General features: G+C 44.1%; 1 protein-coding gene across 8 annotated transcripts in view; it reads left to right on the top strand.

The window, feature by feature from the left end:
• CHL1 (cell adhesion molecule L1 like) overlaps positions 1-24,934 on the top strand; it is a 192,980-nt gene that overhangs the window by 136,026 nt on the left and 32,020 nt on the right. For all 8 annotated transcript variants that reach the window (XM_083491209.1, XM_083491207.1, XM_083491203.1 and 5 more), the window contains 7 exons: positions 1,789-1,970; positions 13,052-13,183; positions 13,350-13,496; positions 15,272-15,383; positions 17,827-17,978; positions 19,758-19,923; positions 24,466-24,590. In XM_083491209.1, coding sequence (XP_083347335.1) covers positions 1,789-1,970; positions 13,052-13,183; positions 13,350-13,496; positions 15,272-15,383; positions 17,827-17,978; positions 19,758-19,923; positions 24,466-24,590 — 1,016 coding nt within the window. The remainder of the gene's footprint in view (positions 1-1,788; positions 1,971-13,051; positions 13,184-13,349; positions 13,497-15,271; positions 15,384-17,826; positions 17,979-19,757; positions 19,924-24,465; positions 24,591-24,934) is intronic.

Raw genomic sequence — 24,934 nt, 5'->3', positions numbered from 1 at the left:
CCATACTGGGCATGAAAGGCCAAACCATGGAGGGGCAAGTAGATGAAGGCAGCAATTGGTATTTGACTGGTATAGCAAGCCTTTTTAAAGGGCTGGCCTCAGTGTGGAAGAGGGCAGCATTTGTTCTCCTTTTCAGGCAACAAGGAGCAGTGAGTCTGCACTGCACTTCTCCAGTTTTAAACTTGCGTCCTGTTAGGGGAACATGAGAGTGTTAGCAGCCATAATATTGCATATGGCATGCTGCACATGCAATAAGAAGAAATGTTGCATAAGCAGGGTCAGCCCTTCAGCAGAGTGAGACACTGGGCCTACTTGGTGTGAAAGCCTAAGTCCAGCAGGCCCTGACCGGCTTAACCCTCTAAGGCTGTAGCTTGTGTACCTGGGTCCACCCCCATCCCCCCTCTGTACAGGCCTGCCATTGACCCTGACCCTGAGGGAAAGCTGTACAGAATTTTCTCTTTCCCTTCTAGGTGCTGTTTAATTATCAGGGAGGAGGAGCATATAAGTACACTGATTGTTGTCATAAGGAACATACGATATATATGTTTGAAGGAGTTGTTCTGGATGTTTGTAAAGCTATATCTATATCTATATTTGTAAAGATATATCTATTTGCCCAGGCTTTGCCTCACCATGAGATTGGGGTGGATCTACACACAGGAAAACCCCCACTATAAATAAGTCAGAAATTAAATTCTTATAAAAGGGGGAGGCATTATGGAAAATCACAAACAATTATTCATTGCTCTCCAGCACCATCTGGTGTTGCATGTTTATAACACATTCAAAACACTGTTTTTTGACTAATGTCGCTGAGACCTGGATCTTGTTATGTCTGAATTCCTATTTTTACCTCTTCCTTTTATATATGCATGTATATATTCTCACACACAAATATATCTGTAACTGTTCTGCTTTTTTGTGATTGTGTATGTGTGCTTAATTAGGTTTTCTAACATTAAATGGATTAGTAATTCTTTAAAATAAATAAAGCCTTAGGGAAAAGTTGGAAGTTTCAGGGGGAGGAATGAAAGCTATGCCTTCTGAAGAAAAGAGATGTCACATGTACTGTGAACATTCTGCTCATGGAAAGCCATAATATATTTTAGGAACCAGAAGGAGAGAGTAACCTGGGTCTCGGCATGTTGCCATCTCAACAGATGGACAGAAGAGTAAACAGCCAGGACTTGGGTCTATGTGTGCCATGTAGTTTGTTGGCATCGGGGAGGCCAGCTGGGAATGGGAAGTTAGCAGCCTGCCCTGAACTTCTGTCTGCTTTGTTAGGAGAGTGCCCCATTAATTCTGCAAAACACAAAGTTTCTTTTATATTCAGTTGCCTGGAGAATTAGCTCTGGCTGGGCAAGCACAGAATTGATTAGTGTCATCACGATGAAATCTTTAACCCCATTTATAGCTGCGAAAAGCTGTCATGGAATGGGATGAAACAAGTTTCCGTACCTCTATGTACATGCTACTGCCTTTCTGTGGTGCTCCAACCAATTTCCAATATGTTGTTGGCAGCGGACCATGCTTTGCACATTCACCATGTCCTTTAATGAGGAGGCAATGTCTATTCCAAGCAATGCATGCCTCTAATCTGAGGTTTAACAGATTATGTATATTTATATATGTCTATATATGTGATTTATTGAAGTCAAGGGTTTGATAGAACAAAGGTAAAAGGCACACACTCTGAAATATTCAAACTATCCAGCTGTTTTAAAAAGGAGACAATGTCACTTTTAAAAAAAGTTAAATCTTTTCCTGTTTCTTCTTTTCTGGCCATAGTCCAACACCACATCTAACCTGGAGAAGGGTTGACAGAGGCAGGGATGACAGAGGAGTCAGAGAGAATTTTGGGAAGATATTGAAGATAGAACAAGTCACTGCAGATGATGGAGGCGTCTATGAATGCATTGCCAAGAATGTTTTGGGAGAAACGAAACATCAGTTCACAGTGGACGTCGAAGGTATTGTGATCTTATTAATGATGCTCTTTGATATATGTTTGGTAGTTGAATTCCATCCTTCCAGGCAGTGCTACTATTCTCATTCATATCAGACTGTAAATCAGGCTTGTCAAACATGTGTTGTTCCTGGCAGAACAACAACTATGTCGTGTTCTTTGCCCAGTATTTGACACACCTGGGTGGTGGGAAGCCTTCACCTTGGTGGATTACAAGTTGCTCTGACCTTATTTAAACCAGTGATTTTTAAAAAGGCTGTGCACCATAAAAATTAAATAAAAACAATTTGAATATTTTCAAAAGCAGATTACATTTATAAAACAATGTGATCAACATTCTGTGCAACTTCCAAGTTCTACACAGGAGCTAAACCACTCAGGGGATCTGACAGATGTTTCAAACCTTCTTAGAATCATAGAATTGTACAGCTGCAAGGGACCCTGAGAATCATCTAGTCCAACTTACTGTGATGCAGGAATATGCAGCTGCCCCGTATGGGGATTGAAGCTGCAACCTTGGTGTTATCAACACCACATTCTAATCAACTGAGCTATCCAGTTGGTCCCATATAGATTCTGCCACATATGTCCAAGAGAAATACTTCAAGAATTCATGAGAAATTCTGTGTGGCATTGCATGTAAAACAAGGTAGACATAGCTTGTATTTATTTATATTCATATAACATGCCCAAGAAAGCATGCATAGGATGGCAGTGCCAGTGTAATGTAGCCTTTTTCAACCTTGCACACTCTCATTGTTGAACGCCAATTCTCACCAGTCCCAGCCAGAGTAGCCAGTAGACAAGGATGATAGGACAGGTGGTCAAAAACATCTGAAGAGCCCCAGGTTGGGGAAGACTTTATTATGTGTGTATGCTGCCCACAAAACTAAGTTCTCTGGGCAGTTTACAGAATATTAAGGTGGTTTACAAACCATTGATTCTAAAGGATACCATGCAATTGGATTTTTTTCTGGTTCCATAGCTTGGAAATAAAAATATGATAATGCTAGCCTGATGCAGGCATCATGGATCATTCTTTCTAATCGCCTGAGGAAATTACCTCAGAGAGGGAGGGAGCCAGGGAAGAGAATTGCCAGTTATATTTCCTATCACTTAAGCAGAGAGTGTGAACTCGTGCTGCGTTGTGCCAGTGTGAGTGCTGTGTCGTCAATGGATTTCAGTCGTGCAATTTTGCTATAGTAATTCTATCAATCTGCAAGCTCAGCAAATACATGTTCTTACAGTGAATAGCCTTTGAAATGACACACTTAACGGGAACAGTCCTCCAGCCGTGCATTTCATTGCTGCTTCTGGAACAAGTCACAGAAGCATTGCAGCTGTATTGCTGTCAACTAGACCTCAAAAGGGAGAAGCATTATCTGAGGTTGAGAAAAAGATCAAGGTTCAAGTGCTTCCGTTCCAGATAAATAGTTCAAATAAAGCAATATGGGATTATCGTCTTAAGTTGTACGGGGAGAGTTTTCTACCTCATACCTTCACAGGAGTCGAAAGCCATATCTACACATGGAAAATAGAGAGGCAGCCACTACCACAGGGGAAGTTGCAGGGGTGGGTAGGGTAGGATAATAGAGAGAAGCCGCAGGTAGGAAAATAGTTAAAGACACACAAACATCCTAGTCACCATTTCTGTCCCAATGTGCATCAAGATTTCATTGCATACATTTGTAGTCACCATATAAATGACCTTGTATGTACGGGACATATGAAGAGGGGGCTTTTTATGGGCATGGTTTTCCATGCAACCAGGTTCTTCCAAGTTCTAACCATGTAGTTGTAGTAGTAGTAATTTATTCTTTATACCCTGCCCATCTGGCAGGGCTTCCCCGGCTACTCTGGGTGGCTCCCAACAGGATATTAAAAACACAATAAAAGATCAAACATTAAAACTTCCCTAAACACAGCTGCCTTCAGATGTTTTCTAAAAGTCAGATAGTTGTTTATTTCCTTGACATTTGACAGGAGAACGTTCCACAGGGTGGGTGCCACTACTGAGAAGGCCCTCTGCCTGGTTCCCTGTAGCCTCACTTCTCTCAGTGAGGGAACCACCAGATAGCCCTCGGAAATGGACCTCAGTGTCCGGGCTGAATGATACAGGTGGAGACACCCCTTCAGGTATACTGGGCCAAGGCCTTTTAGGGCTTTAAAGGTCAGCACCAACACTTGGAATTGTGCTCAGAAACGTACTGAGAGCCAATGCAGGTCTTTCAGGACCAGTGTTATATGGTCTTGGTGGCCGCTCTCACACATGTGCCTGCCATTGACACAGACTGACCATGTCCACTGACCATGAGAGTGAACCTTATGCACAGATCCCAACATGCAGGAGCTCTTCAGCATGATTGAGGGGCTGTCCTTGTCGAGACCTTTCTTACAGTCACCAAATGTGTGTCCAGTGATGCAGGTGGCTCGGTCAGAAGCTAGCCTACCCAGCTCTAAGATACCATCGTACTGCCTTTTAACATATGGACATGGTCAATTGAATTCCCTCCCATACACCCAGTATGGACAAAGTAATGGGTGGAACTCCACATGGGGCCAATATGATTGTTCCACCAGTGCAAGCATTTCTTTTTGCCAAACAGAATGCTCTTCTCTGTGCATGTGCACTGTTCTGGGGGTTCTCCTGATGCGCCAAAGCAGATTTGGGTGACACAAGTGGACGAAATGGGAGAAGATCTATATAGCACAAGCAGGAGTCCTTGTACTGGCTTCTACTAGCACACTGGGTTTGTTGAATCTGGGCCAATGTGTCTAGGTAGATGGCAAATATAGTGTCAAATATAGTACTATGTGGACCGACCTTTGTCACAGAGGTTGGGCTGTCTGGCCTCCAGGCCCAATGTGACCTGTGAGGCTTAAACCCTTTCACCCTCCCACCTCTACACAGAACAGCAATTGGACTTGAAAAAGCACCCCCCCCCCAAGCCCTACTCCCTTGTGGGAAGCATTTTTTGGGAAGGGTTGTAGCTGATGAAGGAAGGACTAGCGCTCCACTCTCCACACAATGTGATGTCCCTGCTTGAAATTGACCACAATGGGAGTCTTTTGCCATGCCTAATTATTTGGGGAGGGGGCACCTGTCATTGTGGAAACTACTGCAAAGACAAATGATTATACAAGGTGAGCCATAAAGGCAAGTCTCAGCCACCTACCTTCTTTTTTTACTTCCTACCTAAAAGAGCCACGTAACAGATGTAGGTTGTTCCCCAAGATGGGTGCCACCACAGAAAAGATCCTGTTTTCTTGCAGCTAGTCATTGGGCTTTCTAAGGATTACAAATCTGAAGTAAGGCCTCCAATAATGGACAAAGTATGGTGGGGTGGAGGTGGGTGGGTAACATATGGCAGAAAACAGTCCTTAAGGTACCTTGGTTCCCAGCCATTTGCAGTGAGCAGCGATATCAAATAATAAAACTGCCCGGCCTTCTGAGGAAATGAGCGCAGACAGCATTAAATTGCACACATCTGTCTCCTGCTTGATTTTAATATTTATCCCACTCTTTTCATCTCCCTGGTATCAGAGGAAATCCAGGAACAAAATAAGCATTTCAAATATTTATGATGCATCTTCTTGTTACTTTTTAAATTGCTGGGGCACTTTTTAAAAGAAAAAGAAAATAAGCACTAGCATTGCTGTGCTTTTCTATTTGACTTTATATAGCATTTATCATGCTGCACAGGAGTGTGTGTGTGTGTGTGTGTGTGTGTGTGTGAGAGAGAGAGAGAGAGAGAGAGAGAGAGAGAGAGAGAGATAGATGTGGGTAGGGAGAGTGCATAGGGCAATTTGCACTACTGCAAATTGCTGACTTAGAAATCATTCCAGATGGCTTGGAATGTCTCTACAGTCGTTGAATATCTTAACAATCTGGCTGAGGATTTTTTATATATTTTTTTTACTGAAAAACTGAAGCCGTCTTCAAAAGCGAACTGCAGGAGCTGCAAAAGCAATCAAATGCCAAGGAAGTCGCAGCAATTAAGCGGCATAGAATAATGGCCGCAGATTCAGATGAAAATTATTGCCTCTGTTCGTTAAGATGCACAGATGCAAATGCATCCATACCACCACCCTGTGCCCAAACAGAGTAGTGTGGATAGTTTTTCCCCCACCCTCTCTTTCTGAGCATGGAAATCTATTAAATAAGATCAATGGAATTGACAAGGATTCTGTTTATTATCAGGAGTCTCCCCACCTATGGGAAGCCCGGGCAAAATTGAGCCCAACTCATTTTTTCCCTCTCCTGAGTTTCCAAACGGCAAAATGTCACTGCCATTAATCATGGGCTGACACCTTCCTTCCCACTCCATCACGTGCGAAGGGCCAGTGCTCCTTTGGTGTAAGAGAACTTAGCTGTGCTGACCTCACTGGCTTTAATTGATTCCATTGGCATTGCAGTCAAGTTACAACCAGGCTAAGCTGCTCTGGCTTCCTTCTCTCAAGCACATGGGATAGAACATAAATTAAACCAGGAGGTGGGTAACTGGCACTCACAATTTCTTCTTTTTGCACCATGTCTGTTCTCTCTCCTGCTGATAACAGAAAAGTGAAAGCCTATCTATTCACATAGTTTTCTATCATGCCATTGTGTTGAAAGCACAAGACATTTTCAACGCTTGCATGCGTGTCACACACCATCTTAGAATCATTTGGAAACAAAGGCTGCCTGGTTATACATTTTAAGGTGAGTTTGCAGCTAAAGATTGATGGTTTGGTCACCCAGCATCCCCCCTTCCTCCCTCTTGCACAGGTATTTTCATAGGGATTTTCTGCATGGAGTCATTCCTAATAATCCTGGGCTTTTGATTAGAGGTCACATGCCTAAGGTTGCCTACCCAGTTCTTCTGATGGCCAATCTAGTAAAGCTGAAGGGCTGTTAAATGTGGCCTAAGATGCTTCCAGATACAGTGGTGCCTCGCAAGACAAAAAGAATCCGTTCTGTGATTCTCTTCGTCTAGCGGTTTTTTCGTCTTGCGAAGCAAGCCCATTGACGGATTAGCGGATTAGCCCTATTAGCGCTATTAGCGGCTTTTAGCGGCTTATCTGCTGATCGGATCAGCTGATAAGTGGCGTAGCGGCTTAGAAAAAGGGGGGGAGGGAGAAAAACCCACAGGAACTCGCAAGACATTGTCGTCTTGCGAAGCAAGCCCATAGGAAATTCGTTTTGCGAAGCACCTCTAAAACGGAAAACTCTTTCGTCTAGCGAGTTTTCCATCTTGCGAGGCATTCGTCTTGCAGGGCACCACTGTAACCTGTTTGGCAGGGTGGAAAAGATGTTCACGGGTACTGAGGTCTGTGTATGTTTGTGGGTGCCCAGGATCTGTTTAACTAGGATCCTTTTAGGTTTATAATGGATGCCATACGGCCGTTTCATACATTACACAATGGTAAAGTAGGGTGATCATTTAGCATATGTTCAGTAGGGAACTGTAGCCTATCAAACCTCCGAGAGTAGCTATATGTTTTTCATTTCCAGGCGTACACTTAAAATATCTTTAAATGCACTGTATGAAATGACCTGCATTTATGCACTCCAGTTGCAATTTTATGCAATCATTTCTCCAAATCTCCCTTAACTGTAAGAGCTAAGGTAGGAAGTTGAGTGATCCCAGGCAAAAATTTCCATTTAGTTGTTGTTCTTTGCTTCAATGTTGAGGTCTCCAACATGGTACCTGTGAACACCATGGCATCCACCGACAGCTCCTTGGTGCCTGCCAAAACTCCCTTTACCCTCCCAATTTTATTTTATTCTTCTCCTCTCTTTTTTGCTTCGGGGGGAGATATTGGATTATTTTTATGGAAGGTTGCCTTCTTCATCTATGTATCATTTGTTTTTATGGGGAGTGTATAGGTATGTTGCCTGCTTTGGATGAGGGGTTCACCCTTTACTTCTGTGAAATGGGTATTTTATGGTTCCCACCACAGTTTCTTAGATTTCCCTGGTGCCCCCAAAGGCTGAGGACTCCTGATTTAACATGATGAGCTGCACTGAAATCAGTAACAGGGTGTTTTCTGTGTACAAAGACTCTAATTTTGCCTGACCCTTGCGCAGGTATGCAAGACAAGGTGATGGTTAACAGGGAGCTCGAGAACTCTCATAGTTCTCAAGATTAATCCTCTTATATCCTAATGCCTCTTGAGCTACAAACAAGGCAAGAGATTTAGACTAATGGGAGTACTTTTTGAAAGCAATCTTAGTATTTAAGCCAAATTTTCCTGCGGTTGTAAACAAGCAACCAACACTAAACTACTGAAAAGCACCAATAAGCCCATGGTTCCCAGTTTTTTTATTTTTTTTTAACGAGCTATTATTTAAAAGAGAAAACTGACTCCTGACATCAGGTTTAGGCATCGTGCAAGTGGATGCATGGAATGCCAAGAAGCAACTTGCTAAAGCTAGTTGAAGGGGGATTGATCACTTAAAAGAATGTCCGACAGTTTTCTGTCCAGCAGTTTTTCAAAAGCATCCATGGACTGAGTTTCCAAAATCACTGTAGGCTGATCAATCCATTGCTTGCAACATGTTTCTTGTAGTTAAGATTAGGATGGTGCCAAATGTAGATGAGTCATTTCTCACCTTTTTTTAGTGTCCAAGAAATCTGCTTGGCTTTTTTTGTGGGTTTATAGAAATGGGTTGTGTCCAATACTCATCCAGCTCAGAGGAGACATGTTGAAATCAATGAACTTGGAGTTAGACAGGTCTATTAACTTCAGTGGTTCTGCTCTAAGCAGAACTAACATTGAATACAACCCAGAACTTGCCCAAACCTACTACTGATTGCCATGTATACATCCTTCTTCCTTTTTTTCCATGGATATAATTGAGGTTAAATATTTGCAGGATGGTTAAACGTTAGACAAAAGTTTGCTACCCCTCCCTCCTTATATATCTAGATTACGTGTGAGTCTCTGGCATGCTCAGTTTCTATAGAGGTAAATAATAATTTCCCTGCTCTCTTTTCAGATTTGTTTGGTGAGATTAAATGATTAGGACATTCTGTGCTCACACCTTGCTCCCGCTCTCAAGTTTCATTTACTGGAAAATCTCTTAGTGAATCAAGTCAAGGGTGATGGGCCAGTAGATCAGGCTGGAGGGCCTGATCTAAGTGTGGTCAACCTTTTATGTCCCACTATGGCACAACTTTGAGAATTGGGAATTTCCATTTTGCCTACTCCGGAAGAGAAGTGTGCCTGCTTGTTTTTAGACTGCAATGTGTTAATCTATCATTTATTTATTTTGAAGATGTATCCTCTGCCTTTCAATCAAATGATTCTCAAGGTGGCTTTCAAGCAACAGGTAATGGCATCCCCAGCTGCCCCCCCCCCAAAGTTAAGAATTCTGTTACAAATATAGTCAGACACACACAGCAGCCAGCCATTAGTCCTCCAGCTGATAGATGGGGATTCCATTTGGTTCTGCAGTCCCAGGGAGGGCAGTTGGAGGCAGTGGTGTAGTGTGGGCAGTAGCCCCAGATGCAAAATTATTAGGGGTGCAAAATTTAAAGAAAAGCATAGCCTCCTCTCAGTCTGTGCCTCTTTCTATACGCAGGGAGTACCTCAAATACCACCAACCCCGGTCCCACGATTGCACTCCCGCACCTTTTCCCCTCCCAAAGCCTTTGCTTCTTCCATTAAGACTGTTTATATATTTTCTTTTAATGTTGGGTTGGGGGGGGCGGCAGTGGCTGTGATCCACATTGAACTGAAGGTGGAAAGGGAGAAATAGGTAGGTTGCAATTGCCATGCCAGTGCTGTCACAGGTAACTGGGCACAATACTTGTCTCGCCCCAAGCACTGGCAACCCATGCTATGCCACTGGTTGGAGGCAGCTGCAAGGAATCACAAGTGGGGATGAGCAGAATTGCACTCAGGTGCTGCTCAGGTGGGATAAAGCTGCTATGCTAGCTTCCTAGCAGGTGGGTGGCTGTTGCTCTGGAGAGGGTCAAGGCGGTGCTGTGGTTGGCATGACGCAGGAGTGTCAGATTGATTGCCCCAGTGGATTTGCACCACACCAATCACTCTGAGGCCCTGTCCCTCCTCTCCTTCCCAGTAAGTAACAGTCAGGAACGTGGTACAGCTAGTATTCCTTGTGGACTTCCCACAGTCGTCTGGACAGGATGCTGGACTAGATGGGCCACTGGCTCAACCCAAGAAGATCTTCTTAAGGTCTTAAGATTTGGAAGGGAGGAAGCAGAAAAGCAAACACTCTGCAGCTGCTCCTTGTCTGGCTGGTGTGCTGGGCCGGGTGGCTTTCCTGCTTGCCTTTCTGGGTGCCATGGCCTGACCCTTGGTCCCTGGCCAGCTGCAGAAGCCAGAGGTGCTTCCCTTCTGCTTTCCAGTCCCAGGACTACTTCACAGCCCTAAGAATCACAATGTTTGATTGTGAATGCAAGTTGTTCCGGGAGCAGAAAATACCACCCTCCACCTGCACACCATTGTGCGTACTGTTACTTCACTTGCTCTGCATGTTTCAATCTTCCTTTCATGATTTCGGAGAGGGTCACCCAGTGTTAGGGAACTTGGCAACCCCTGCAAGCAACAACAAACATTGCAATCATTGCCATTGTCATTGAAGATGCAGTGAACGGGGTTTGGGGTAACAAATCACAGGATTTCTTATGTCTGCTTCCCCACCCATTCTCCTTTGATACAACCAGAGCTGAAAAGGTAATAACAATGCTAATAGCATCACACGGTGTAAAAGCACAGCCTTTTGAGTTTCCTCACTTTTTGCAGTTGTTGCCAGAGAGTGCCATCTGCTGGTAACCTGGAATAAAAGAAGGAATTAATATTTCCTTAGTGAAATTCTTAGCTGCATAGCTCTTTTTGGTCTCCCCCCCCCCCAGGCCAATTATTACTATTTTTTAAGGCCAAGCTATACATTATTTAGGAACACAGGAAGCCATCTTATACTCAGTCAGAGCATTGGTCATTTAGGTCAGCACTGTTTTCACAAACTGAAAGCATCTCTCCACAATTCCAGACAGACAGAGGAGATGCCAGGAATTGAACCTGGGACTTTATGCATGCAAGGAGATGCTCCACCACTGGCCTCCAAGGCTTCTGTCAGGTGCCAGCCTGGTTGCTCGAGAGCGAACAGGCAAGACTCCCACCGGTCTTTTCCAGGCTTTATTATATGTACAAAACCTTTACAGTGCAGAACGCCTCAAGTCCATGTCTGCTCAGTCGCTTGCAGAATCTGGGAGTGGGTGGTCCTTAAACTTTCCCCAGCATAGCAGTCTTTTGACCCCCATCCTACGCCTTCCCTCTCTGCGCGTAAACCGACTTCGCAGAGAGGCTGTGGGCAAAGGGGGACCTGCCTCCACCTCGCTTTGCTCAGGCTTGGTGTTGCGGCTCTCTCTAGCATCTTCTGATCCCTGCATCCCTTCCCCACTGGAGGCGGGGCCTCCCTCCTCTCTGGAGGAAGAGCTGCTTCGCAGGATCTTCGGAGGCTCCCTGTAACCCAACTGCCCTTCCACCTCTCGCCTCTGAGCTGATGGCAGTTCCCTGACAACTTCCTTCTTTTATTTATTAATTATTATTAATTATTACATTTATATACCACTTTTATCCTCCAAGGAGCTCAAGGTGGTATACATGGTTCTCTTCCTCCCCACTTCCTCCTCACAACAACCTTGTGCGGTAGATTAAACTAAGAGATGGTGACTGGCCCAAGCAGTGGCGTAGCGTGGGGGGTGCAGGGGGGGCCAGCCGCACCGGGCGCAACATCTGGGGGGGGCGCTCGCACTCTCAGCTCTCTGCCCCTACCTGGCTCACTCTCTCTCTCACTGCAGTGCTGGCTGTGCGAATCCGATCCGAGCCGCCGGGTCGCCGCCCACTGTGGAGGGGGGGGTGCCAGATGTGCGGTGTGGAGAGAGAGCGAGGGACTATCTGGGGGAGGGACAGTGCAGCGGCCACCCAGCGCAGCGCTGAGCGCGGGAGAGAACCACACCAGACCAGACCAGGCAGCAGCAAGAAGAAGCTGGCAGCGGCGGCAGGTTAGGGGTTAGGGGGTGCAAATTACTTGCCTTGCCCCGGGTGCTGACAACCCACGCTACGCCACTGGGCCCAAGGTCATCCAGTAAGCTTCATGGATGAGTGGGGATTTGAACCCCACTCTCCTAGGTCATAGTCCAACACGCTAACCATAAGGACAGCTTCTCTTAAGAGAATGGTTACAGTGAAGGGGATTTGGACGAAGGCTGTGGTTTATGGGGGAAAGGATCTAAAAACCTGTACTCCGCATTGATTCCCCCATGAACTTTTCTGCTGTATTAAGCTTCTATTAGTCACAGAGAAGAAAACACGCAGGTACAATGTGGGGGCCTATATATTTCACCCTCCGTGTCTAATAGGAGCTTCAGGGGAATGGAGAGTTTTTATTGTGAAAGCTGTGTGGGTGAGAAATGTGTATTTTTGAAAAACCATTCCGCCAATCCAAATCAGATTCCCCCAGCGGTTTCTAAGAAAAATACAGCTGGTCATGACTATTGCATATAGCACAGTAGCTCCCAAGGTGGGCGGTAGGATTACCTAGGGCGACTTTAACAGGTAAGTGGGCAGCAGGCAGTGCTAGAGGTGAAAATGACTATCACTATTTGAAAATCACTCCATCATATTCATCAAGTTTGTTAAATTAATAAACTACATAGTTTTAACTGGATTTTGAATAAATGTGCAATTAAATGGTTGTTGCTTCAAATTTTATTGTGTTACTATTTCCCCGAGTGGGTCGTGCAAACCGCTACTCTGAATAATGCTATTTATAGGGTAGGGTAAGGGGCACCGAAGAGTTTATGGAACCAAACGGGCAGTGGTCCGAATAAGTTTGGGAACTATTGATGTAAGTGTAACTTGAATGATACTATATGGGCCATTTTTTTCATTATTATTTTTTTGCCTAATTGGAGACTATATTATATGCATTTTCTACAGACATTCTATAATTGTAAAGCGTTTCAGCATTTTAGGTGCCTTACTGCGGTTGTGGTGGTGATGTTAATCACGTGTCTGTCTGCCTTTGACTCACAGCCATGGCTGAAAGATTACTCTCTTCTTTCTCGACAGAGCCTCCCATATGGGTAACGAAACCCAAAAGTGGAGTTTACGGTGTCGGTGAAAGTTTTGTGCTGTTGTGCCAAGCCATTGGCTATCCTGAGCCCACTATAAAGTGGAAAGTGAATGGCAGGTCTCTTGACGGTAAGGACAAGGTGCAAAACATCCAAAATAATAGTAGTAGTAGTAACAACAACAAGGGGCAAAATGGATGAGAGCTTCTCCCTGAAAGCCCACTTATTTCTACATTCCCAGGAAGGCCCAGTTTGACTTACTGTGACCCTGTATCCTATTGTTGTGTTTTTGGCAGAGGCAGAAATAAAATCCAACAGGGCTGTTTTTTCAACAAGGGAGATCAGCGTCACTGACCTAGAGCTGCAAGACAGTGCCGTGTACCAGTGTGAGGCTACAAACAAGCATGGCACCATCCTCGCCACAGCAAACATCAATGTGCTTAGTAAGTCGTTCCAGCTTTTCGCAACATGCATGGAGTTCAGCGGAAGAGTGCCTCGGCATGTAAAGACCCTGGATTCAGTCCCTGAATCCATAAGATCCAGGTCAGAAACCCTGGAGAGCTACTGCCAGTCATTACAGAAGACAATCTTGAGCTAGGTGGACCAGTGGTCCAACTCTGTATAAGGAAGCTACCCAAGTAAACTAGGCCACTCTAGGGCTCAGTTTCTCTTCCAACTTTGATAATGGGTAGGACTCCCTTCTGTCTTATGATACTATTCCATTCCTTCTTTCCATTATACAAAACTGCTTCAGAAGGCTCTGAGTGACTTGTGACAATATTTAAGACAGGCATGTCCAAAGTCCGTTTCAGGGGCCTAATCCAGCCTGCTGGTCAATTTATTTCAGCCCCTGTGGCAGTATATGTCCTGAGGGGAAATCCTAAAAAAAGCTCAACAACTTGGTCAGCCCTCACACACTCACTTCATCAAATCTGGCCCTCTTTGAAAAAAGTTTGGGCACCCCTGATTTAAGATTTTGGCATTAACAAGGAGGCAGAAGGTGGCCTCCATACCCCAGGTGGTAGTTCATGAGGCAATTTGCTGAAGGTCTAAAGCAAAGAGAGGGAACCTCAGGCACAGGGGCTGAAAGCAGTCCTCCAGGTCTCACTCTCCTGCCCTCCACAGGCCCCATCCCTCCCCAGCCATCTTTTGCACCCACCTTGAGTGTTTCTACATGGCAAGAAATGTGTCCTTGAATTCTGGCAATGCTTCTTGCTTGTGTGGACAGATGGGTTGTGTTGGGGGTCTATGCAGAAACAAGCCTACTGTCCAAAGGTTAAATGTACATTTCTTGCTCCACCTACTTTTGCTTCTGGCTCCTCCCACCATGGACATGTCCCTCCTGGAAGTTTGTGGCCTATGGGCTGTTAAAGGTTTCCTACTCCTGGTCTAGAGGCAGCTTCCAATGGGAAACCCTTAGTTAATTGACTAACCAATACCCAAGGAGGAGAGGATTCCCATGTCCTTATGAGAGGATGCCCAGGGGTACAGCAAAGGCACGGGATTGGTCAACACATAACAAGCATGGTCTAGCATGGGCCACGATTTCAGCACTTTTCACTGGACACTGCTAGCCACTCAGCAGCCACATGCCTAAGCTAGCAGCTGCTATCTTTTGGCCAAGGCATGAAGGTCCCATCAGCAGAGTTGGATCACTCAGCATCCTTAATCTGACCAGATTGCAGCAATGCAACAGTGCACCTGAGGGGACAGCAGGCTAGCCTGAGGGGTGCCAGTCAGACTGCATGGCATCCAAGCTCTGTCTTGCAACCACTCACTGCTGCTCTTCCCAGCATCTGCTGCCTGAGGTGGCCACTCACTCTGCGTAATGGTTGCACCAGTTCTGCCCCCTCAGTCTTGTTTGCTGCTGCTTTCTTCCTCCAAGAAGCTGCCTCACAAGTTGTTACTGCTGCCCACAAAGATAGGGGACTTCTTGCTCAAAGGGACAGATGGGATGTCCTCTCTCAGTAGTTACTGTTCCTCTGGCCAGTGAGTATGATGTTACATTGGGCTGACCATTACAAAAAAGCACCCCTCCGCTCTGGTCTGAATAGCAAGTGATTTGTAAACATCTGAGCTAACTCCTAAGTGCAACTCACTTTTGCTGGATTCTAGACAGCAATGTTTTCCCAACCCCATGGGATGGCAGGTGTTTCTAAATCCAAGCTATTTATAGATCTGTAGTTCTAACTTTTTTTGTTGTTGTTGACATTTGCAGACATTCCTCCAGAAATGTTAACTCCAGATGGTGAAGAATATGTTGCGGTTGTGGGTTACCCAAGCCACCTGTACTGTCAGTTTTTTGCTGTCCCATCACCTGATGTTACTTGGTAAGCTCATTTTAGTTCTTTCCTCGTGTTCATAGGCTGCTGTTGGCATTTCTGGCTGCAGAGATGTAGTTCCATTAAATCTCTATTGATTTGTTTTTAAAAAAACCAATCCACTAAAAATTGCTGTCATAGGATGCCAAAGATGATCCAAATATACTTATACTTTAAAAGTTTCAAAGACTAATATGCCAAGCGTAATGAAACCCCACATTGTTTGTTAGCAATGGAAATGATAAGGTCCCCCATGAGGTGGTGTTCCATTTCCTTTATCTTCAGGAAGGCAAAGGTCAACAAAGCTTAGTTTGCTCAGAGGCTTTTCTTGCTCAGGCGCAATTTAGATGGCTTAATAAAAAGCAAATGTTAGTTTTGAAAAGATAACACTTCAGAATCTAACTTGTGTTGCTTCGTTCTTTAGGGAACTTAGTTGTGTACTAGGCCCATGTTCCTTGCGTTTTCCTACTCAGGATCTGTTATTGTCCTCTAAGAGGCCCTGTTGGCCAGACTATAACCCTGATTGGTTATAATATTGGTTTCCATGAAAAGGTAGCAGCAGCTCCTCTGAGTAGCTACAACTGATTGAGTACCCTAAACCAAACCACTAGACACCTGATAATCCAGAGAAAGAGAGCGGTGTTGAGAGAGAAATGCACAAACATTTCACCATTCACCCCAGAATGGGTCGATAAAATTAGTCACTATTGTAAGTCGGGTCCTCCATCATGGAGGGCACATGTTGTGGTGAGATCACCAAAAACTGCCTCCCTGTTGTGGGGCAGGACCATTTGGATGGCCACAATGACCCATTGGTTGCCCCTCTGTTGCTGGGGCAGAAATTTGGTCATTTGGGTTGGCTATTGGCTGCTGAGGGGCTACTTAAGCTGCTGCACGTTGCTGGAGAGTTTCACTTTCTTGCAACATGCAGAGGATCACCCGCCCTCCTCTCCCTATATTTAGGGTTTTCCTTATGGCCTTGCTATGCCTGTCTAGGGGTCGTCTGTTTTGGAGCAGGGGCCCGGTAGGAATTTTGCCATTTGGCTGATTGGCTGGTGCCACTTGGTTTTTGCCTACCATGTAGCAACTCGTCACAACTTTGTAAGGTTGGCAGTTAGGCATTTGGTTCAATGTTTTGGGGAGGGAGTGTGGTGGCTGTGCCTGCCCCTCCATTGCTGCTGCTAGGGAATTCTATTAAAGGAATCCAGGGGCTCACCTTGCTTTTGTCCAAACCCTGTCAAGGGCTAGGGCCACACCAGAGCCCCTGGGATCATGTGGGGTGAACTGTGAGATTGAAGGAGTTCTCGCTCCCCCAGGATGCTTTCCCTTACTGACATATGATGGTGCCCAGTGTCAGTCCTGTTCCTGCCAGGTTCAGGTAGTCTGAACCAGTGCCTAAGCAACCACTCACATGCTTTAATCAATAAAGTTGTGCCTAAAATTTAATGCCAAAAACATTAAACTAAAATCTGTGTCTATTGTGTCTTCATTTGGGGGTGGTTTCGGGGGTCTTCACCCACAAGTGAATATTTATGAAGGACCAAGGCTTTGTAAGTATACACAGAAAATTCTTGAAAGGCACCCCATACCTCTGCTATTTCCCTCCTTATTGTCTTACACAAAACATATGCAGCAGAAGGAGAAGGCAGGAGCAGCAAAAGCTGGGTCTAAAGCAGAACATCTTTTCTCACATAAAGACTTGTCCGCAGCAAAAAGCAGAGGCTTTGCATGCCAACTCTTGGCCATAAGTATACTTATGAGGGGTATTGATTAAGGAGGATCCAGAAATCCCACTACTGGAATTCTGCAATGGCTAATGCTCAAAACAAATACGCTGAATTTAATTAAATGAAAATATTGTTGAGCGGCATTCAAAAATACATTTAAACGCGCTCTATGGTTTGACACAAAACCATAAAAAGAAGAAGAATTTGCTACTAGAGTATGGAGCTAGCCAATCATCCTAAATATTCTGATGTGGTGGTGAGAAATTTTGGGACATGGCCACTGTGGGAAGAAGGTGCATATTCATTCTGATGGTGAAGAAAACCATTTCTGGGAAAATGAAATCTAAGGTAAAATCCACACTGTACATTTAAAGCACATTTATTGCACTTTAACAGTTATGAGGCTCATGGGAACGGTAGTTTCTTCCACAGCACCCTTAACTAACTTTGGCTTTCTTTGGGTGAAGCCATGTGCTTTAAAAGCACGGTGTGAGTGTGACCTCAATTCAAAAGTATGTAATTCCAGTTCATTCAAAAACAAGTCTTCCTTCATTTATGAGCTGAAGCATCTTTTCAGACTGAAAGGAAGAAATGTCTATATTGATTTATAGCCATTGCTTTGCTTCTACTTCCTATCATGGTAGTTAAGCTAAGACCTGGCTGCCCTGACATTCTCATAATCTCTAACCGCATGAAATAACTCGTGGTTCTGGTTTACTTCCTAGGACTAAAGATTACGACATGCAGCACCTTGATCCTGATCAGAATGGAACCCTGGAAATCAGAGTAACGAGAAAGGAAGATGCTGGGTCTTATACTTGCTGGGTGAAAAATTCTGCCGGGAGACGTGCTATCACTGCTACCCTTACTGTCAGAAGTAATTCTTCCTATGAACACAAGTTACTATTAAAAATCTGATTGCTTTAGCCTCATGTATAGATGTGAAAAACGCCCCGTTTAATTCTGAAGACAATTCCATCTCCCCAAACAATGGTATCACGCATTGCATCAGAAGCAACTATGCAATTTTCTTAATGGATGTGCTTAACTCACAACATTCCCTATTCAAAACAACAAATATAATTGCATAATGCAGCAAAATATGGGTAATGCAGTATAATGCTGTTTGCACTTTTGAAAATTGGCATAATTGTATATTGTTCCTGATTTAAAGGCTGGTTGAGCACTATGGATGTTCCCCATTCAAAAGGAGAGACCTGTTACTGATATTAATAATGGTTGTGGAGTTTCCTCAATGAAACACTATTTTACACAGTGAATGGAACAGACTGCCTTGGGAGGTGGCAGCTCGTCTTTGGTGGAGGTATTTAAGCAGACGCTGCACAACCCAATTTCAGGGGGACGCCTCCAGTAGTTGCATCCTGAATTGAGCAGTGGGTTGGACCTCTAAGGTCGCTTCCAACTCCATGATTCTATGTGCCAGCACTTTTTTTTAGTAGATCAGCAAAAATTATTTGCGAACCTATTGCTTTCCTAGGTCACATATCCACAAGAGCAAATTAATCACATTTGCTGACATTGAGTAAAATATTGCTCGTCTTCACACCGGTCTTCACACTGGTGCTTTCAATTCATGGGAGGTGGGCCAAGGGACCATGAACCATTTGCCTTTTGTGATTTCTCCCTTCTCCCTTCTCTACTGTTCTTAGCAAAGTACAGGTGGGACATGATTTGGCTAAACTGGAGGTGGGATGGGAACTCAGGCAGTATGAATTTCATAAAGGGCCCTGCTATATTTCCTACCGATAGCGCAGTGCCATCCCACACTGCAGGGGCAAACGTGTGAATAACTGAGATCCCACCCCACAGGTGTGTCTTTCACTCTAGGGATGGCAAAGGAATTCAATTCAGTTTGAATTTTAATACGAGCGTATCCAATTCACATTTTCCATAACAACTTGTGAACCAAAACAAAGCTGTCCTTCCAAATTTGCAGCTCTCCAGATTTTGTGATTCAGTTCTTCAACTGATTGGTGACGTAAAAATGGAGGGGGAAAGCGTACAGAAATGCATTTTATTAGGGGAAATGGCTTGCAAAAATCTGTATAAGAAACAATGGCATACAAAAATGTGTATATTATGGGAGAAACTTGAACAAGGATTTCTTTTAAAGTATAAAGAAATATGGAGGACCGAACTTAAGACTGGGAAAGCAAGAAACCTAGAGAAGCCAAAATCGACAGATTCACTCATACCCGTTTTCATATGTTTCACTGGAGAGCTTTTCAGGAGTCAGTCTGAACAATGAATGATGGCCAAATAACTCTGGCTCACTTATAAAATGTGAAACTAATTTAGTACTTCCGAGGAATGTCAAGGGGAAAGTAAAGGGTTTCAAAAGGAACAGTGACATTTCTCTGGAAAATCTGTACAACCCTCTGTTATCCTTGGAGTTTACCGAAAGCAAAATTTGAAGCACAGCTGCTAGTCATTCTTGGGTGAAATATACAAGGGCAGCCAAAAGTATTTCAGTAAGACAAGTGAAATTTCTCAATTTAAAGTGCAGTGCATCATTATATGCAAAACGGGATTGATAGCTCCCCTATTCGTATGCGAAGGAATGGCACAAGGACTGTAAAGAAATTTGCTCATTGGATACATGAACAAACGGCAAATGTCTTTCTTCACTTATTAGATGCTACCAAAATATCTGTTCTGCCTAAGAACCCACAAATTTTGAAATCACATCCAGTTGCATTGAAATGCCATGCTGAGTTTGACTCCCATTTGAAACACCACTTTCAAATCTCTTGGAGAAAGGACGGAGAGGAGCTTGTAAAGAATGACACAGAGGATGGGAGGTAACAAATGAGAGTTTTCTCCTTATTCTGCTTTCTTTTTACATAAATAATTTTAATTCATGGGAATATGATCATGCGTTTATGGTCCTGCCCTAATGGGCGGCTTCTAATGACTGTTGATTCTGGCATCAAATAGTTGTAGCTGTTTCTTGTGCTGTAATCCTTTGCACCAGGGAGCCAGGCACAGTGAGGTCTTATCTGGGTCTTCCCATTGATTTACACAGGAGTGCTTAAAATATCACCACCCCTTTTGCAGGAGCAATAACATAGGCAAGCTTGGACATACGGGAGTTCCTGGGTCAGCAACAAATAAGTGGAATGAGATGTTTTACACCATACTTATATGTCTTGTTTTCAGAGTGACAGTAGATCAGAGAGAGGCTGTAACCTAATAGCAGGACACATCTGCTTTGCATGAAGAAGGTTCCAGGTTCAATCCCTGGTGTCTCCAAGTTGGGCTCAGAGTGTCCCCTGTCTGCAATCTGGGAGATTAGTACAGACATGATTAAACTGGAGGGATTCAGTATATGTTAGCTTCCTATGTTCCTAGCAGCACCCTGGGTTTGGGGAGTTATGCTGTGCCATTTAGCAGGTGGACGTTGGAGACAGTATCACATACCATGAGGCATGCCACTTGCCTTTCTCATGGCTTCATTTTTATTTTTAAATATTTTTTGCAACACGGACATAATGGATTTGGAGAAGCATCCATTGGGAAAAGTTGCACCCTGCGACAGAGAAAATGCCTCCATCGGAGGAAGCTTCTCTTCCTCAAAGCCAATTCAGATCTACCTAACAGTGTTGAGCACTACTGGGATAATGTGCATTGAGTGAAATCCAGGATTCCCAAACCTGGTATAGTCTCCAGATATTTTGGACTACAGCTCCTATGATCCCTGACTATTGACCATGCTGGCTGAGTCTGATGGAAGTCATAGACCAAGATATCTGGAGGGCACCAGCTTGATGAAAGTTGCTCTAAAAGTATTACATAAACCATTTTTTAAAAAAATTCATGTATTTGCAGCATGCCTTTCTGCCCACTGGAACCCTTCAGAAACATTCCGGTGCAGAACCATAAAAATAATGTCCAAAACCCCTGAGCAATAATATATATATATATATCACTATGCAATCCTATCCTGGTACAGTCAACTGGAAAAGTAGAGTATGGGATAAAGGATTCTTTTGGCAGTGGCACATTGTAAGTCCTGCAACCCATTGGTTGTCCCTGTCTTTTGCTAAAAATATCTTATTTTTCCTAGTGGGGTCAATAGAATATCTCTTGTTGACCTTGGCAAGATGTTATATGAGTCCTTGAAGAACAGGTGACTAATCTTTGGCCCTCCAGAAGTTGTCAGACTCCAGCTACCATCAGACTCAGCCAGCATGAGCTCTGGTCAGGGATTATGGAAACTAGTCCAGCAGCCTCTGGACTGCTACAAAAGGGATAAAATTGGAAAACTGGTAGTCGGTATGGCATGAGACTCTTAGTCTCAGAGCTGTGGGTTCGAGCCCCACATTGGGCAAAAGTTTCCTGCATTGCAGTGATTGGACTGGATGATTCTTGGGGTCCCTTCGAACTCTACAAATCTATGATTCTCTGAAACTGGAATGACTTTCTATCTCAGTAAGATATAAGCAGCCTTACAGTTCTGCACATAATTTCATAGTTGTCCTGGAAGGACCTCTAGTGGTGAAAGCACAGCTCTAAATCTACATTTTGTATCCAATAGGCCAGATGTAGTTATTTTGAATAGCTCAGAACTGAACAAACCAGTCAAATAAACCCACCAAATAAAAGTCGTGTTTTGCTGATATCATCACATGTTCAGATTATGAGGTATTTTATTTTGTTAAATAATGTAGCCAGAACAAGTAAAAACAAACAAACCTCCACCTTATTAATTCATTAAGCATGTACAATGCGGTTTACCAGATTTTGGCCTATGGGCCACATGTGTCCCTGAAATAATTATCTATGGTTTCTGGACATTCTACCAATAATGTTTTCAACATTCCTTTGCATCTCTTTTTTTCTTTTCAGTTGTACATATACTGTATATATATACCCAATATTGATGTGCAACATTGTGCATGAGCAGATTGTGCTGCTTATCTGTTGAAACCTGCTAGAAAGCCTGTTAATTTGGTTTTTTAATTTTCTTTTTGGGGTGGCAGTTATGAGACATCAGCTGATCATTCCTGACTTAAAAAGTGCAGATACTATTGTCTAAATTCAAGTGCCAATTAGGAACATAGGGAACTACCTTTTCTCAATGTTGTCACTTCCAGAACTGACTGGAAGCAGTTCTCCAGTGTTTCAGAAATGGTGTTTCCCAGCCCTATCCTGGATTGAACCCATTCCTTTTGACTGCAAAACTTGTGCTTTTCCACTGAGCTGCAGACCTCCCCTGGTTCACTGTCATTTTGAAAACACATCTGTGCAGATGTCCACACAGTTGAAGGGCACATTTAAACATTGTGTTCCACAAACAGGGCCTTTCAACATAAGGCAAAGTAGATGAGATGTGGAATATCCATGATTGGCTCTCCCAACTTTCCTTTGCATTTTCATGGGGAAAGGGAAGAATTGGATCAGGACTTTTGTGACCCTTAGGGAAGGAAATATTAGCCCTTCCCTTGTGTTGCTTTCCCAATATCAACCCCTCGTAGCTATTATTATGTATACCCCCCCCCCAATGTTACAAGCAATAAATTGGGAGGCCTTCGATATTACATATATAACCAGTGCTTTTTTTCTTTAAATAAATGTTTAGGGATAATCTCATTTTGACTCAAGAAAATTACCATTTTGTAGTTCAAATTGGGAAAAATAAATACAGTAAATGGACAAAGATTCACAAAATATTTAGGGGCATGCGTACCCCCGCGTTCCCCCAGAAAAAAGCACTGTATATAACATAAATTTATTTGTATGCCACCTTTCCACAATTCTAACCATGCTCAAGGTGGCTTACAACACAAAAAAATACACCACTACAACATCACAAAAGTAGCCATAAAGAATAAAGGTAAATGTAAAGGGACCCCTGACCATTAGGTCCAGTCGCGATCGACTCTGGGCTTGCGGCACTCATTTCGCTTTATTGGCCGAGGGAGCCAGCGTACAGCTTCCGGGTCATGTGGCCAGCATGACTAAGCCGCTTCTGGCGAACCAGAGCAGCGCACGGAAACGCTGTTTCCCTTCCTGCCGAAGCGGTACCTATTTATCTACTTGCACTTTGACATACTTTCAAACTGCTAGGTTGGCAGGAGCAGGGACTGAGCAACAGGAGCTCACCCCATCGCGGGGATTCGAACCGCCAACCTTCTGATCAGCAAGCCCTAGACCAGGGGTCTGCAACCTGCGGCCCCGGAGCCGCATGTGGCTCTTTTACACCTTTGCCGCGGCTCCGGGGCGGATACTAGCGAGGGGAGGAGGCGCATTGTGCACCCCGACACTCCCCACTGTGGCGGGCTCTGTACTGGCTGTGATGTCGCATGGGGGCGGTGCGTGCGTTAGTCACACACCGTCCCGACGTTACCTTCCCGCCCGCTGTCAGATCGCGGCTCCGGAGATATATTTGTTTTAAATGTCGCAATGGTTTTGCGGCTCCCAGTTTTTTTCCCTTCGGAAACGGATCCAAGTGGCTCTTTTTGTCTTAAAGGTTGCAGACCCCTGCCCTAGACTCTGTGGTTTAACCCACAGCACCACCCACGTCCCAACATAAAGAATAAATTAAACATTAAAAATATTATAAGCAGACTGGACAATTTCCACATAAATCACAACAAAATCTAAAATAAAGATACAGAAAACAAACAAACATAACAGCGACAATCCCACCCCCCACACAACAAAACACTCCAGCCCAATAGTTTGTTCAGCAGCCTCAGCTTTTGTAGCTGGAGTCAGTTGGGCCCTCCCCTCCCAGGCCAGGTGGAAAAAGGCAACTGAGATGCTTTCTGGCCATGTACATGGGAAATAGCATTGTGGGAAGGGGTTAAACCCTCCCTTTCCTTAGTCCTATGGTGCTGATCCAATTCATATCTTCCCCTTGACTTCTATAAAGGGGGAGGAAATGAAACACTGGAAATTTAGATCACATCCGTTTCTCATCTTGTCTGGTTTGACCCGTAATAATTTAGTCATTAGCACCCAGTCTAATCTATCTCACAGGGTTGTTGGAATGATAAATAAGAATTGTATAGCACTTTGTGGACTGGGGACTGTAGATGAATAATCTCCAAATTTCCTGAAAGCAGATTACTAGAACTATGGCTGTTATAAGTTGGTACAATCAGTTGCAGGTGCTTGAAACTGTGCTGGTAGTTAATGCTAGCAATGTGTATGTTTGTGTGTGTGTGTGTGTGATGAATTTACTACCTAAAATGCAACTTAAGCATTATTGCAAGCTGCCTCATTGTGAGAGGATTTCCATGTACAGGCTTGGCAAGGTGAGGTAAAGAAAGCGGATTCAGGATGCTAGTTTTATTATTGCTCTGTCATTTGTGTCTTATTTATACTTTCCTTCGCAGAATAATTATGGAGATGGACACCTTGATTATATCAAATGTGGAATTAGAAGATCAGGGTGTGTACACCTGCGTAGGCCGCACATCTCTTGACATTGCCACAGATGATTCCCGCATAACTGTCCTTTGTAAGTAAATTTTAAACCACTGCTTGCATGCTAAGTTATTCTGATGCTTTATTTAAATCCCTCTGGGAAAATCTGTTCTTACTCCTTCTCTGCCAAGTAATGGCTTTTGTTCTGAAGATTTGGGCCCATTGCAACATCAGTGAGATTCGGCACCATTTATTCACATGCACATTTCACAAATGGCCGCTTTGCCGCCTGACCCTGAGGGCTTTGGACAGGGGTGGTGTTGCTTCTGGGACAGAGGGAGGGATGAATCATGGCTTTTGGGCATATGCCATGCGGATGCTAGGAGAGGGAAACACAGGAGACTGTCTAAGGCTTCTTCACCTCTGCCCCCTTAGCCT

Source organism: Podarcis liolepis (genome assembly GCF_965112155.1).
Source record: "Podarcis liolepis genome assembly, chromosome: 2".
NCBI classification, from domain to species: domain Eukaryota; kingdom Metazoa; phylum Chordata; class Lepidosauria; order Squamata; family Lacertidae; genus Podarcis; species Podarcis liolepis.
The sequence above is the reverse complement of the archived record's forward strand: the minus strand, read 5'-3'. Positions and strand labels throughout refer to the sequence as shown.